General features: G+C 41.9%; 1 protein-coding gene across 1 annotated transcript; it reads left to right on the forward strand.

The window, feature by feature from the left end:
- The first annotated feature begins 7,997 nt into the window (after positions 1 to 7,997).
- LOC133916380 (glycerol-3-phosphate acyltransferase 1) lies at positions 7,998 to 12,894 on the forward strand. The gene is made up of 2 exons (XM_062360027.1): positions 7,998 to 9,058; positions 11,827 to 12,894. The coding sequence occupies exons 1-2, from the start codon at positions 8,300 to 8,302 to the stop codon at positions 12,682 to 12,684; spliced, it is 1,617 nt and encodes a 538-aa protein (XP_062216011.1). The 5' UTR covers positions 7,998 to 8,299; the 3' UTR covers positions 12,685 to 12,894.
- Positions 12,895 to 15,464: the final 2,570 nt, after the last annotated feature.

The raw sequence follows: 15,464 nt of genomic DNA on the forward strand, positions 1-15,464 counted from the left end.
TGAAATTACAGCTCCTCGTGTTGTTCAGAGATGGACTCATGGTCATTGAAATCAACGCACTTCAAGAACAACTTATAAGGTTCATCGATAATCAAGTCATCAGTCCAACTGACGAGTTCTATGAATTTAGCTCCTCTCTTGTTACCTTCATCCAATAAGAAAAAACAAAATTTAAAACCTTCGATTAGCAAGAAACATTAAACTCTTTTTCATTGTTATAATAAAATCTCACATGTATGCGCTGTATATATACTGTGACGAGATTTGATGTTTTAAAAATGAAATTTATATGTGCTTGTGTATATATACTGCGATAAAACTTGACGTCTCATAAATTAAATTTATATATGCGTGTCTATAAATATATCGTATACTAGCCAAAATTTGAAAATTTCACGGTATTAGCAATAACCACCACATTTTAAAAAGTCAGGAAATACTTATCAGTGCTGGTTGGTAAAAACAAACCGGCACCGTAACTACCAGTACCGAGTAATTAATGTCGATTTAAAACCCATCACTAATAACGATTTTAAACTAATATTGATGAGAGTATCTGTAGTATTGGTAATAGCCGGCCGGAGAAAGGACAAAAGGTAGAGCACCCAGCAGTGGTTTCGTTACGCTAAGAACAGGAAGCCCTGTACATGCGTACGCCTACTCACTCTTCTCTCACTTGTGCATACTTGTAGAAAAGAAAAAGGGTAAAATATCAGGAGCACAAGCATCATTTGGTGCACAAATGCATAAACCACATCAAACTAACTTAAAGAAATTTTAAAGTTCTAGATATAGTCTATGATGCCTTCTGTCACCCGGCCCTTTAAACTTTGAAATCGAAACTAAGAGTATGTTAGGAGAAACAAAAAAAGGTAAGTTCGTTGTGAATATTAACGCATGTATTATTTTTTCCTACTGTTTTGTTAGAAATTTCTCATTTTCATTACCCTCAGTACAAAATGAATTTGGACCTGAAATTTGTCATTTTTCTCACAAAAAATTAAAGGTAAGTCTACATATATTTTTCATAATCTTTTGTATTAATTCTATATGCAACAAACTGAAAGTTTGTGCGTATGTGCATACTACTAGAGAATACATTTGTATAAACTGTTCGCAACCCCGTGCGGGACACTTTTTTAACCGTCTGAGAAAAATAGTCTGTACAAATCAGATTTGTATGTACAAAAGATTTGTGTTACGAGCCGTCTGAAATAGAGGATATCACAGACCGCTCGTAACTTCTAGCAATCTGTGAACTAGGAAAAGTAAGACAACTCGTAGTTTAGAATCATCTGTACTAACTCAAAAAATACCAAAAAATAAAATCAGCGCCCGCCGCAGCTATTTGCATTTCTAATATGTAAATTCCCTGCATTTCTGACTGCTTTCAGCAAAATCAAGAAGAAACTATCACAACAAGTAATAGCAATCAATCTTTTCATCCATACCAAAGATGATATCAGAATCACGGCTGTTTTCTTCTTTATCAGAATCAAAGATGAGCACCACAGACTTTTCTGATATGCAGCAATCTATCAAAAACTTAATATGGATAGAGTAGCACCATGAGGGTCACAATGGACACTGGAATAGTATCAGGGAATGAATCAACAACACAGGGTATAATAAAAAAGATCAACAATCACATGGTACCTCCACTTTAGTGGTGTTAAAGAGCAATCCAAAATCGTAAACGTAAGCTACATCCAAAATTGCAAACGTTCTTGAATCGTAGATCTGTAGTTCGCTTCACCAGACTTATGGGAAAAACACTAGTGCAGCAATCACAGCTCAAACTTACATTGAGCGAATGAAGATGATGTTCTAGTGTCGTGTAGTTTGCACTCTATATTTCAACCCTGCCTCATCAGCTCCAGGGTGGACTCGATGAGCGAACAGACGCTGACGGTGTGGTGGCTGAGCTCGACACTGCTGGAGAACATGTTGAGGCACTCGAGCCCGAAGGTGGTGCCCGCGACGCACCTCAGCCCAGCCTCCATCCCCAGCTCCACGAAGAGCACCACGAGACGCGCGTCCGACCACATCATCGCAATGGCAAGCTCGAGGGTGTACAGCCGGATGCGTGGCACGACCATGTACGGGTAGTTGTACTCCTGCAGGACCTGTGCACTAGCGGCGCGCCAGTGCAGCATCTGTGACGCTGGCCACAGTGAGGCTTGCGTGGAGCTCTCTTGGCTACATGAACTAGAGCATCTACGTGGTGAGGCCAAGGGAGATGTTGAGGAGCTTCGTCTTTAGATGGAGACAGCACCACGCCACTGGCGGATCCTCCAAACTCCCAAACAACGAGGTTAATAAGCTCGATTAGGGAGGAAGAAGGGGATTTATTGGACTACTCGCCGCATGTCTCCAAAGGTCGACGACAGCGACCTCCGTGCCGGCCTCCATGGCGGTGGTGACGCAGAGGCAGAGAAAGAAGCTCCACTCGTTGGCTATAGATCTGAGGGAGGGGGAGGCAACCAAGAGCCAAGAGCTCAACATAGAGGCAGAGGAAGAAGCTCCACTCGTTGGGCTTGAGATCTGAGGAAGGGGAGGCTTCCAAGAGCCAAGAGCCCAACGAGCTCGCTAGAGATGAGGCCGGATCTGAGGAGCGCTCTAGATCTAGAACTTCGTGGGAGGATTTATATAGACGGTCAGGTGGCTCCACTTGTTGGGCTCTCGTTAGAGAGGAAAGTGGGACGCTCCAAAGCGGGACGCTCCAGTTAAGAGTCGTCTGAACTACATCATTTATATAGATGGTTATATTTTGGAGCCGTCTGTATTACTAGTATAGATGGTTACTAAATTAGAACCATATGTACTAAAGCATTCCACTTCGTGGAAACTACTCCTCATTATTTTTTAGACGGTTCTAGTTTGGAACCGTTTGTGATACTATTTGCACAGACGGCTCCGAATAGGCGTTTGTACAGGAGTGTCATAGTAAATCATTTCTGTAGTAGTGGCACCCAATGGTCCTTGTGCTCGTGCTATTTCCGCTTTTTATTTTGTGACTAACATATTTTTTTCATCTACTTTTGGCCACAAAGCTATAAAATCTCATACCACTTTTTGTACTTGCCCAATGCCAAAACAAAACAAGATGTCATCATTTCTTAGGCCCTATTTGGTTCGCAAAATCAAACCTGTTTCCTGAGCGAAACAGGCCAACACAAACCAAACGGGCGGTTGGCTCCTGAGTCTATGTCGAAACATGGTCCGATTCACAAAACGGATTGGAGGCCGTTTCACGAACCAATGGAAACCTTCCCTAAAGTTGCATTCTATTTACTTGCAATTGCCACTATGTACAAAAAAGTGTTCGGCTATTGGGAAATCCTGTTCTTGTGGATCCTCACCCGCGCCATCTCCCATGTTCTTCGCTCGCGTCGTCGCTACCCGCAATGCCTCCCTCATCACCACCGCCAAAGCCACCACCCGCCTGGCTACCAGTAGCACCACCAGTCGGCGCCGCCTCCGTTAGCCCATAGTTGTCAGATCTGCCCCTCGCCTACTTCGCCCACCGCCACTCGAGCTAGCTCGTCGTTCCTGATTCTATGAACCCATTTTGGTGGTTTCCTACACCCCTCGGTGCTCTCCTCGCCACCGGCGAGCTCCAATAGGAGCCTCCACAGGCGTGGCTGCTCTGCCTTCAGTGAAATCGATGAATAAGGGAGAGAGATAAGGAAAAATGATGGAGCACAATGTACATAAGTGAATAGATAAGGGAGAGAGATAAGGTGCGCAATGTACATATGTTCTGTTTTCAGTGCTCTCTCATTATTTGTGTTAATGTTAAAGGAAAAATCAAATAAACATTACTATTTGTGTTAATGTTGTTATTGCTAAGTGGTCAAATGCACCACACTCCTCTCTTTCAAGAAACCAAATCTAGCTAGCTAGCCAAATAATTTCATAGGTGATTTTGATTCATAAAAGAAATATTTCTAGGAAGAATCAAGAACATAAACAATTCTGGAAGAATCTGAATCCCTATCAAATAGGCTTTTAGTGGAAAAAAAATTCATTAAACAACTTGTCGTTCTTGTTATTTAAAAATAATAATTCCTTATAGTCAGGCACGGTCAGAAAGATGTTGAGTTAGTTATGATAATTTTTTGCTGAACTTACCCATTGATTGTAGGTTTTGTGCATGTTGAAATTTATTTTTATTTAAATTGAATTAAAAAGAGAATATCATATGAAATGTAAAAAATGTGTATAAATGGAGCATTTATAAAAGAACTCACTTTTTCACCATAACCTATGGATGAAAATAATTTTAGAAATTAGTCCATCATATAAGAAGAATATTAGCTAATTTTTCTAGACTTTTTAGAATTTATTTGAGGCACTAACAATTGTTAGAATTTATAAAATTAGCATTTAGAGAATTTTAATTTAAAGTATACAAATAATTTTTTTGATGAATCCAATTAAAATAGGTTGCATATGGATTATGGAACACGTACAAAAAGTTATTAAAAATTGGAGTAACAGAAAACCACCATTTTGAAGAAGGGTGGAAGCTAAATTTAACTCAACCGAGTATTGTTCATGCAAACGGCAGTTGACAAAGGGTTCGGCTGTATTCAACATCTCAGGTACCGAATATGACATTGTTCACCATATTCGGCACCTGAGGTATCGAAGATAATTGATATTCGGTACCTCAGGTGCCGAATATTGTGAACAGTGCCATATTCGGTATCTGAGGTGCCAAAAAGAGTGGGGCCGATGTGTTTTTAAGTATGGTGTACCGAAAATCCATTTTAGGTAAATAAGGTGCCGAATACACATGCTAAATTTATAAATACGATGATATATTATCTATTTTGGTAAATACAATAGGATATATTGTCTACTTTTGGATTTTTTTTGCCTGTTTTTCGCTCACTTACGTATCTAGGAGTATTCAATTTGAATCATACTCGGTCCTATTAAGATATTTATCCATGGGTAAATAGGCAATCAGATTAAATTATGATCCATATCCATAAGTGACCAAAAGGTGCAGTAGAAAGCAGGCTCAAACCCATCTGGCTGGGGTTGTTGATACTCATCCGCATCTGGGCAGTCTTGGTTTCCAATGCCAAAAACGATTACCATAGGGCCTACAACTCCGGCATGGATGATCGAACGTACCTACACCTTTTAAAGACGAAGATATCCAAAACTTCCAACGTGATATGTGACGGTTTATCATGCACGAAGTCATCCACAAGAGTGAAAGATCCTTCGATCTCAGAGGTGAATTGGCTAGCTATCCGAGGCTTTGTGAATGTGAGAGAAAATACTCTTAGTAATGTTGGCTTGTGATGTAAATTGTGATAATATATGTACTTGTGAATATTATTGTACTTGTATTGATTCAAATGCTGTTGAACTCTGTGATGTTTAAAATTTGTCTTGAAAATGTATCAAAATATAAAGAGAATAAAATATATGCTCATTATTTTTTGAATAAAATAGTTTTCACAGGCAATTTTTTAAGTGAACTGCATGGGGGAATCTATTTATCTACAGGCGGACGCTAAAGTGCGCTATCTATGAAAATTCCACAGGTGGTTCGCTTAAGGAACCGCTTGTGGAAAACTATGTTCACAGACGATTCCTTAAGTGAATTGCCTGTGAAAAACTATTTTCACATGTGGTTCCTTTAGTAAACTCTCCTTAAAAATAGATTTTTACATACGGTCTATTTTACGCTATAAAAATTGTTTATTTTCACATACCTTTAATCACAGACAATTATATCTCACTATCAGAAGATACAGATATGCACATGGGGTGTATATATGAGTATGTATGTAAAACCACCCGTGTGGCAGTACACTTATTTTAAGGTTATATGTGCACTCTTTAGACATACTAATTTATGTGCAAATGTGAAGATATTATCAAAGGTGTTATTATTAAAAAAAACTAGAAATTATGGATTTATTTGCATTGGAGTATATCAAAATTCTGTACTAAAAAAGATAAAGAGTATATCAAGTTCGTTTGGTGGTACATAAGCGGTAAGAATAACTACAGCCAAGAGTAGAATGTACACCCAGCAAAAAAAAAAAGTACTATCCATCACAAACATTAACGTCCTTTTACATAAGAGCAGGCTTTTTCTTTTTTGTTGCGAGAAGCACGGGAGCAAACTCCACATGTACTAATATCTCAAGTTCAAGCCTTCAAGGTATGTGTTGCCAAATTTAACAAGTTGGTTCTGGTTCACAGGTGGTTGTTCATTTCATTTTTTTAGGCAGCCCTCCTATATCCGTTACTTATGTCTATGTTAATAATTGAAGTTATCAGATTTAGAAAAACTTCCTTGCACACATGTGCAAATAGATAATAGAGCTACATGTGGTAAAAATTAGTGCACCTAGAGAGATAAAAGATCATTATATTTACGTGCACGCACTGTCCTTTGAAATAAATATTGAGGGAAAAAACTACATTTCGAATGTAGCATATGGAGTACTAGTACCGTTCGTAAGGCCATCTCTAACCGAATCTTTTAGTGATTTTTTTTAAAGAGATTTTTTTTCTTTCAACATTTTTATAGTATCCTTTCGCTGTTTTTGTCACCAAGTGATTCTCATTTTCATTCTCTTCATTTTTAGATTTTTTTTTCTTTACGAATACCCTCGAAATAAAGCTGTTAGAGGTAAAGTAAAAATAAAAAGGAATAAAAATAAAAAAAATAGAAAAAAACAAAATAAAGAAAATATAATTAGAGATGGTCTAAGCTTGACTTGAAGTTGGCAGCAGACATTAGTTTCACGACAGATGCGGTTAATATTTTGCATGATGAAATGAACCAATTTTTGTTTGCGAAATGGGGTACGTAATGCTGTTGATCACAAATGTAGCAAGTCTCTGCATTAACTTGGCACTGTCTAACCCAACAAAATATCAGATTTTTTTATCCCTCGGGGACTGGCCGCGGGAACTGAACCGTGAACAGAGCAGCAAAGCATCAGTAATTCAGTATCCCTTCCCTCCGGCGTTTATTTTCACATTACCTACCAACCACGAACGTGCAACTCCATCAATGATCAATCACAGGCCATGCATCAGCAGCAGCAGCGTGCTATGCATAAGGCATGTTTGGTTGCTAGCCAAACATCACTTGCCACATTTTAAACATGCCATATATTCTTTGTATTACTTTGATTTAACATTACAATTATGATTTGTCAAATTTTCTTAGCTCTCTATTCTATATGTTATAGAGTTATTTTCATATTAAACTTTACCACAAATGTAACGCCCATTGTTTTCACAAACTTTTTATAAGTAACAATCACATTTATCTAACCTTAATTGTAATAAAGTTATATGCCAACCAAACATGCATAATCTCCCCATCCGAGCTATAATACTCCTCCATCTAGCTAAGCCACGTCCATGACCGACGACTCGGCAACCACTCCCCGCGATCCGCGGGTTGCGCGCGCGGCGCCGTTTCCCGGTGCACAGCTGCCCATCGTCCGTCCATTGGTACTGCCACACCATGCATGTATGTGGTGGCTATCGGCGAGTGGCCACCATGCACCGATGCGCACGGTGCGCTACCACCATGCTACCATGCAGAGCGCGCGCCCCGGCCAGCCGTCCTAGCTAGCTGTGTGCACCATGAATGCTGCACAGAGGCGAGCACCAATCGAGCTTAGCCGCAGCCCACCGAGCGCCACGGTCAAACACCCTACTTGTGCTACTGCGCCTCCTTTCACTTTCCCCCACCCACCTCCTTCAATCCCCTATTTCTCCCGAAAAAAAAATCAATCCATATGCCTCGCCCTGCACCTTTAGATGATCATATCTGTTCCTAATGATCTTGCATGTACGTTACCTAACATATATTATTAGAGTTGAGTATAACTTGCCCATCGCTTTAAAATTTACGTTAGAGACGGGTGTCACGCATTAGGAGGAGGTGTATACAACACTAATACATAAATTGTTTTTACATTTCCCCTACGGGTACTACCACTAGCTCGAAGACTACTCTACTCGTGTGCTCCTCCTCCTCTTCCCGCTGCCGCGCGACCCCGTATACCCCGTCCGGCCTTCCCGCTATATATGCACAGCTCCACCCTCCACGCCCTGCACCACACTCCCTGCCCTCGTCACCCTCGGACACTCTTTGCAGCAACAAAACAGGGTAGAAGCCGAGCAAGGCTCTGACGAGCTAGCAATAACCGTAGCCACAAACCGGCCAGAGAGTAGCTATAGTTTGTGAAGTGGCTTTGCAGTGGTACTGTGACTACGTACGTGGGAGCGGGGAAAGCAGGAGATGGTGTTCCCCTCCATCCTCCCCAAGGTGGCCGCCCAATGGCTCTTCACGTTCTACCGCGCCGCCAGGAAGCTCAGGAGCCACGCCTTCCAGCTGTACTACCACAACACCACCGCCAAGCCGTCCTCCGTCTCGCAGCAGTCCGCCGCCTTCTCCAAGAGCGCCTCCATCCCAGACGCCGCGGACCGGACCGTGGTGTGCGACATGCACGGCGCGCTGCTGCGGACCACCGTGCTCTTCCCCTACTTCATGCTCGTCGCCTGCGAGGGCGGCAGCCTACTCCGGGCCCTGCTGCTGCTCTGCTCCTTCCCGCTCGTCTGGGCCCTCGGGGAGCGCGGCGGCGCGGGGGTCAGGGTGATGGCGTTCGTCACCTTCGCGGGGCTCAGGCCCAGGGACATGGACCTCGTGGCCCGCGCCGTCCTGCCCAAGCACTACATGGAGGCTCTCAACGCGGTGGTGTACGACCGACTGTGGCTGCCGGCGAGGAGGAAGGTGGTGGTGACCAGCGCACCGCTGGTGATGGCGGAGTGGTTCCTGAAGGAGTACATGGCCGCCGACGTGGTGGTCGGCTGCGAGCTGCAGGTCGTTAAGGTCAGACGCGGCCGGTACTTCACGGGGCTGCTGTGTGGGCCCGCGCCAGGGCCGGAGCTGAGGCAGAATGCCCTGAGGAAGGCGTTCGGGGCGGAGGGCGCCATCGCCGACGTGGGCGTCGTCAGGAGCTCGAACCCGCTCGACCACCTCTTCGTCCCCTACTGCAAGGTGCTTGCGTACACGGAGCGATTTGATTTTCTAACATGGGACCTTTTTGTGATGCATTAATACAGACTGACAAGCAATACTAATAAGCGTCGTTAACGTCTCTAAGAAAACTATGCATCATTAACTTGGGTTACTGAACAATAAAACAAGTATTGTCGTACTGGTCATAACTATAGCTTATATATATATATGGCAAGAGACTTCAGCTAGGAGCAGAATCGTACTCTATTAGATTTGCCTTATCTAAGTAGGAACGTCTGTGTGTTATAATAAGAATATAAATATTTGATATGGTAATATTAAATATAAATTTAAGTATAGAAATATGGATGTGTTATAGAAGTGTTGTCGGTCAAATTAATACGTCAGAGAGTGATGCGTACTTTTATTTCAAATGAAATCCAAAAAATGGAAATGGGATTATCTGTCAAGTTTTCTCTTATTTTTTTTATTTATTTTTATTAGAAAAATATTCTATATTCGTATCAGGTAATAAGACAGTGAAACTTAGAAACGAGGGTGGATGATAAAAATGAGTAAATTATTTAAAATTTAAATGTTTTTATCAGATAGAAGGAGAGTTGAAGAAGAAGTGATGTTGTAATTAATGTATGTTTTATATTATAGAGACTAGACTAAGTAAAATAGTAGTAGTACATAGAAGATTGAAAAAGAGAGGGAGATAATTTGTGAAACAACGATGCATAGACCATATGATCGACCTAGTATTAGTGGGAAACCGTTGATCTGAATTTCAAAGTTTCTCATCGTCTCACAGACGAGGTGGGCCCACGAAACCATAAGCACGTAGGGACAGCACGAGTCGGCACTAGAAGACTCTACGGCGACCAGATTGATCGGCCGTATAAACACAGTGGATCGTCTGCCGACCTGTTCACTGTAGGCTTTGCCCGTCGCCCTGGATGGGATCATTGGAGTTAGCAATCCCGGTCCCGTGTCCGTGTTTGGTATGGCCTTTAAAATTCCTGGACCGTAAGACCACGGTCCACGGGGGATGGAGGGGTAGCTAGCATCAAGCTTAGGGTTTCTTTTATCTGTAAATAAATTGTATCGGAAGTCACCGGTAATTATAATTTATTAAATTTATCAAATTAAATATAAACAATTTTAATAAAAATAATTAAATTTAAATTTTGATATAAAGCAAATAAACATCATAGGGATCTAAGATGTTAGCCTAGTTATAATCAAAATACGAGGTCTCTAAGTCCAAAATTCATCTCTAATATTTTCTATGTTTAACTATAGAAAATTGAGACTTTTTAGGGACCTCTTCCAAATACTAGTTGTTTCAGATGCCTACAAGCAAGTGGTCATAATTGTCAATACTGCACACACCGGTATTATTACTCTCTCTATCTCAAGATATATGATATTTTAGCCTCTTCTACAATATTCAAAATACATAATGTTTTATAATTTTAAAGTAACTTTAATTTAAGTTTTTAATCTTATCCCTCTATTAAATAACTTTCTTCGTAATACAAATCTTATTTTTCACACAATAAATAGTATTAAAATATTATCTATTTTGAGACGGAAGGAGTACTACATTTTATCTATTCATTGTCAAAATTGTATGCCAGTGATAGTCCATAATAAAGTCTGAACCCCCCCCCCCCCCCAAAAAAAAGACTGAACGACACTTATTTATGGATCTAAAAGGTGTACTTAACGTTGGTGATTCAATGAACTTGAGACCTAAGAGTGTCTGAATAGGTGGATCTTCTTTTAAGCAATTAAATGTAATATCTAATTGGAAAAGGCATTCATGAATAGTTGAACCTTCTTTTAGGCAATTAAATGTAACAACTTTATTGGTTGATCATTGTGAAACGAATTTCAAACTTGAGAGTTAAGTGTCCTAATGTTGAAGTAATTGGTGATAATTGATTCACAACATCAGGATTTGGAGCACCACATACTCTTCCGCGAATCAACAAAATAAATATCAACAATGCCTATAAATTTTTAACACCCTCTTATTGATAGGAACACATAAGAATCATTGGATGTTCTTATCCATGATTTGTAGGAAGAATAGAAATTGTCCTTGCTTATCCATAGAGCACAGGAAAACAATTTCTAGCGATTGATTACTTGATAGAATAACAGAGTTAAAAAACAGCATACAATTGATTCAGTTAACCTTATTATTGTTATATTATTTCTTTCTTAATATAGTTATATAAAGTACAACCTTTCCCCTTTTGAATAAAAACTAACTTTACAATCTAGTTATTTGTCTTCTACAATTATGTAGATGCATGGATAATTGCAATGTCTTGCATTGCACAATATCATTCATTTGATTTCAGGACGAAAACTATTGTCTGTTATAGACTGGTAATCTTGATTGTTCAACTCCGTTGATCTTGGGATAATTTTGTACTGATATTCTAACAGTAATAAAAGTGAAAGGAAATGACATAGTAAACAAGTTTACAATCGACTAAAAAACTACAAAATGAAAGAGATCAAATATCAATATGAAGATTAACAATATTTATCTTTTGTTTTCAAACTTAAATCAAATGTATTGAGCATAATGCTATGTCAAAACCTGTTTGAAAAGAGTCCTGAAGCTAAATCTCCAATACAATTGTACTACGTCAACCCGAATAATTTAAAATCTCCCAGAGATAAAAAAATTTATGGTAGCAATATTTTCCCGGTTTAATTAGAATCATTTCATCATTGAAGTTTTTATAAACTTACGGACCGAGATTTGATTTCGTTTCTCGCAGGAAGTTTATGTCGTGAGAAGAGAGAGCGCAAAGAGCGCCAGTCTGCCGCGGGACAGGTACCCGAAACCTCTCATCTTCCACGACGGTCGCCTCGCGTTCCTCCCCACCCCCGCTGCCATGCTCGCCTTCTTCCTCTTCCTGCCGCTCGGTGTCATCCTCTCCGTTATCCGGATCAACATTGGCATCGTCCTCCCTTACAAGATCAATTTCCTAGCTGGCGCGCTCTTCGGGATCCGCTTCCGCACCTCCGGCCTCCGCGCTCCGGCTGGGGGCAAGCGCAGGGGCGTCCTGTACGTGTGCACGCACCGGACGCTGGTCGACCCCATCATGCTCACCACGGCGCTACAGAAGCCCGTGCCCACCGTGACGTACAGCCTCAGCCGGCTGTCCGAGATGATCGCGCCCATCAAGACAGTGCGGCTGACGCGCGACCGCGCGCGGGACGCCGAGACGATGTCTCAGCTGCTGGAGCAGGGCGACCTTGCGGTCTGCCCCGAGGGCACGACGTGCCGCGAGCCCTACCTGCTGAGGTTCAGCCCGCTGTTCGCGGAGCTGGCCGACGACATGGAGCCCGTGGCGCTGGACGCGCAGGTGACGACGCTCTACGGCACGACAGCGAGCGGGAACAAGTGGCTGGACCCCGTGGCGTTCTTCGCCAACCCGGTGCCCTCGTACCGGGTGGAGTTCCTTGGCCCCGTGCCGCGGGAGTGGACGCGCGCCGTGGGGAGGGCTGGCGCAGAGGTGGCGAACTGGGTGCAACGGCGGCTCGGCGAGGCACTCGGGTTCGAGTGCACGGGACTGACTCGCCGCGACAAGTACATGATCCTCGCCGGCAACGACGGCGTGGTCACCAAGTAGAAGACGCCGGGCGCCCTCTGCAGCAGCTGGGTGTGTTTTTTTTATGCATACATGCTGGGTAAATTAATTTTGTCAAAATTAGTTACTGTAATCTGCATGGAAGTAAGAATCTTTTGGTTCTCTTGTGTAAAGGAAATTAATTTGATTAGCGGCGAAAGCTAATCAAATAGTAGATGCTTGGATTTGAATCAAATCAAATAGTATATATTTGGTCGGATCGTTTTGCACTATCACATGCAAACCTTTTCAAATCAGTTTACAGTATCAGCACATTCCAGCCTACTGTATATGGCTAGAGCATGCCCATGCAATGTTAAAATTGTATACAGTACATACCTCTCAAGAAACTTTCCCAAGATTTTGGAGTAAATTTTTCAGAACAGATTGATACGGACTTATAACAAACTGTTTAGGAATATATGGTGAATTCAAGAAATTATAAATGGCACCGTAGGTCCATAGAGTTATTCGACATTTGCTAGTTGGTCCATGAACCCCGGTAGGGCAAAGTTAGGTGTCTCCACTCGCATATTGTATTCCTGCTGAGAAGGGTGGAGGTAGGTGGGCACATGGATTACAGTTTTACCCATGAAATTTTGCAAAATATGTTGCATTAAGTTGGTAGTATATTAGCTCTACGCAACTCATATATGGAACATATACGCCGCATATGAGTCATATACGCCGCAATTTGTATTTTTTTCCGAAATTTTCTTATGTTTGAACTAGTAAGGGAAGCTTGCAAACTAAGGTAGAACTTCTACCCTTGCTTCCTATAAAATTGATGAGATGTGGTAGATCTAAACGATTTCTATCATACATCTTATACGATCAAATGGTACACAATTAAAGTTGATCTCCGTCTTCTTCATTCCCTCTCTCACAATATGGAAAATCACAATTAATTAACCGATTAACAATCAATATATTCCCTAAGGGTCGTCCTTGATTATCTTTCTTGATTGCAGCGTGCTCAGCATTGTTTCAGTTTAGCTTGACCTCTTGTCTAGCTCTCTCTCTCCTTTATCTCTTCGCATCAGCTCCCTCACTCCCTTATCTCCTCGCCTCCGCCCCTCTCGCTCTCTGCCTTCACCTCTCTTGCTCTCTGCCTTCTCCTCCCACCACCAGCTTTGCTACTCTCCCCCCACCGTATCCCATCCCAGCGGTAGCGGAGGAAAACGGCGGCGGAGCGCGCCAGATCCCCTTCTCCCAACCGGCCTCCTCCCCTCGCGAGATCCACGGTGAGATCCTTGGGGATCTGACCATGGATCTCACTAGGGCGGCGGGTGTGAGGAGGAGGTGGAGGCAAGCGACGGGCATGCACCACGTAAGAAATCAGTAAAGGAGAAACCACATTAGTGATGGCTGCTCAACCGCGTCACTAATATCCTTTTAGTGACAGATCCAATAAAGACGCATCACTAATATCCCCTCTGATCGGGACCAAATATAAACCCGTCACTAATGAGTGGTCATTAGTGATGGCTCATAATATGACCTGCCACTAATGATAATTTTAATGGATCAAGTTGTGACCCATCACTGATGACTAGGTCATCAGTAATGGGTCGTTCTAAGCCAGTCATTAGTGACGGATCAAGTTGTGACTTATCACTAATGATAAGGTCATCAATGACGGGTCATCCTAGGCCAGTCATTAGTGACGGGTCACAACTTGACCCGTCATTGATGATCTACTCATTAGTGATGGACGTACTATGCCAGTCATTAGTGACAGGTCAACTTATAATCCGTCACTAATGACGGTATTCGCAAATATTTTTTATTTTATTTTATTTTTCTCTTATTTTTTCTCACATCTGCAGCACTAGAATAGAAACTATCGTATATTTCTGCTCAAGTTTGATGTAAGGTGTGGCAGCTATGGACACAAATATGTATTTTGAAAATGATGTAGAAACTTTTGGGGGTGATAACTCAGTCTTTCAAGCTATTTTTGGCCTCGAAAAATTCTCTGAACCCAACAAAGAAGGTTAAACTGATGTAACTTTTTTTTATGTCCGTAATCGGAGTCTGTATGCAAAAGTTATGCCTGTTTTACCGAATGCACTCTGGATCACCTATCAAATTATAACCCTCAACGAAATTTAGCAAAATTAGTCATTAGTGACGGGTCATGGTTATCACGTGTCACTAATGACCTTCGGTAAAGAAGGTTAAAAAGATAAAATATCTAATTTCTATCACAACTACGTGATAGCAGAGGTGGTAAAGTGGCTACATACGTGAGGAGGAGGTCACGGGTTTGATTCTCATGGAACGCAAACTTGAAAATAATGTGAAAAAGTATGACTTGTGAGACATATGGGATGGGCCTGCGTTGGAATGGTTTGGGTGAAAAAATATATATATTTTTGACTTTTTTTGTGTTCAAAAAATACAAAAAATGTTCATCGATCATTAGTTACGGGTGAAGATTACAAGCCATCACTAATGTTCAGTCAATAATGATGGATCACAGTTACGACCCATCACTAATGACTAAATATTAGTGACAGGTCATGGTTATGATCCGTCACTAGTGATCTCATTAAACGGGTCATCATCCGTCACTAATGACCTATCATTAGTGATGCGATAAGAGTGATGGGTACGGGACCCGTTACTAATGCCGGTTATCACCCGTCACTAATGACTTTTTTTCATGTAGTGGTGAGGAGGAGGTGGAGGCGGAGGCAAGGGTGTGAGGCAGAGGCGGAGGCGAGCGGTGGGCTTGAGGAGGAGGCAGAGGCGAGCGGCCGAGACCAAGGGCACCGTTG

This window comes from Phragmites australis, chromosome 1, assembly GCF_958298935.1.
Source record: "Phragmites australis chromosome 1, lpPhrAust1.1, whole genome shotgun sequence".
Taxonomy (NCBI): domain Eukaryota; kingdom Viridiplantae; phylum Streptophyta; class Magnoliopsida; order Poales; family Poaceae; genus Phragmites; species Phragmites australis.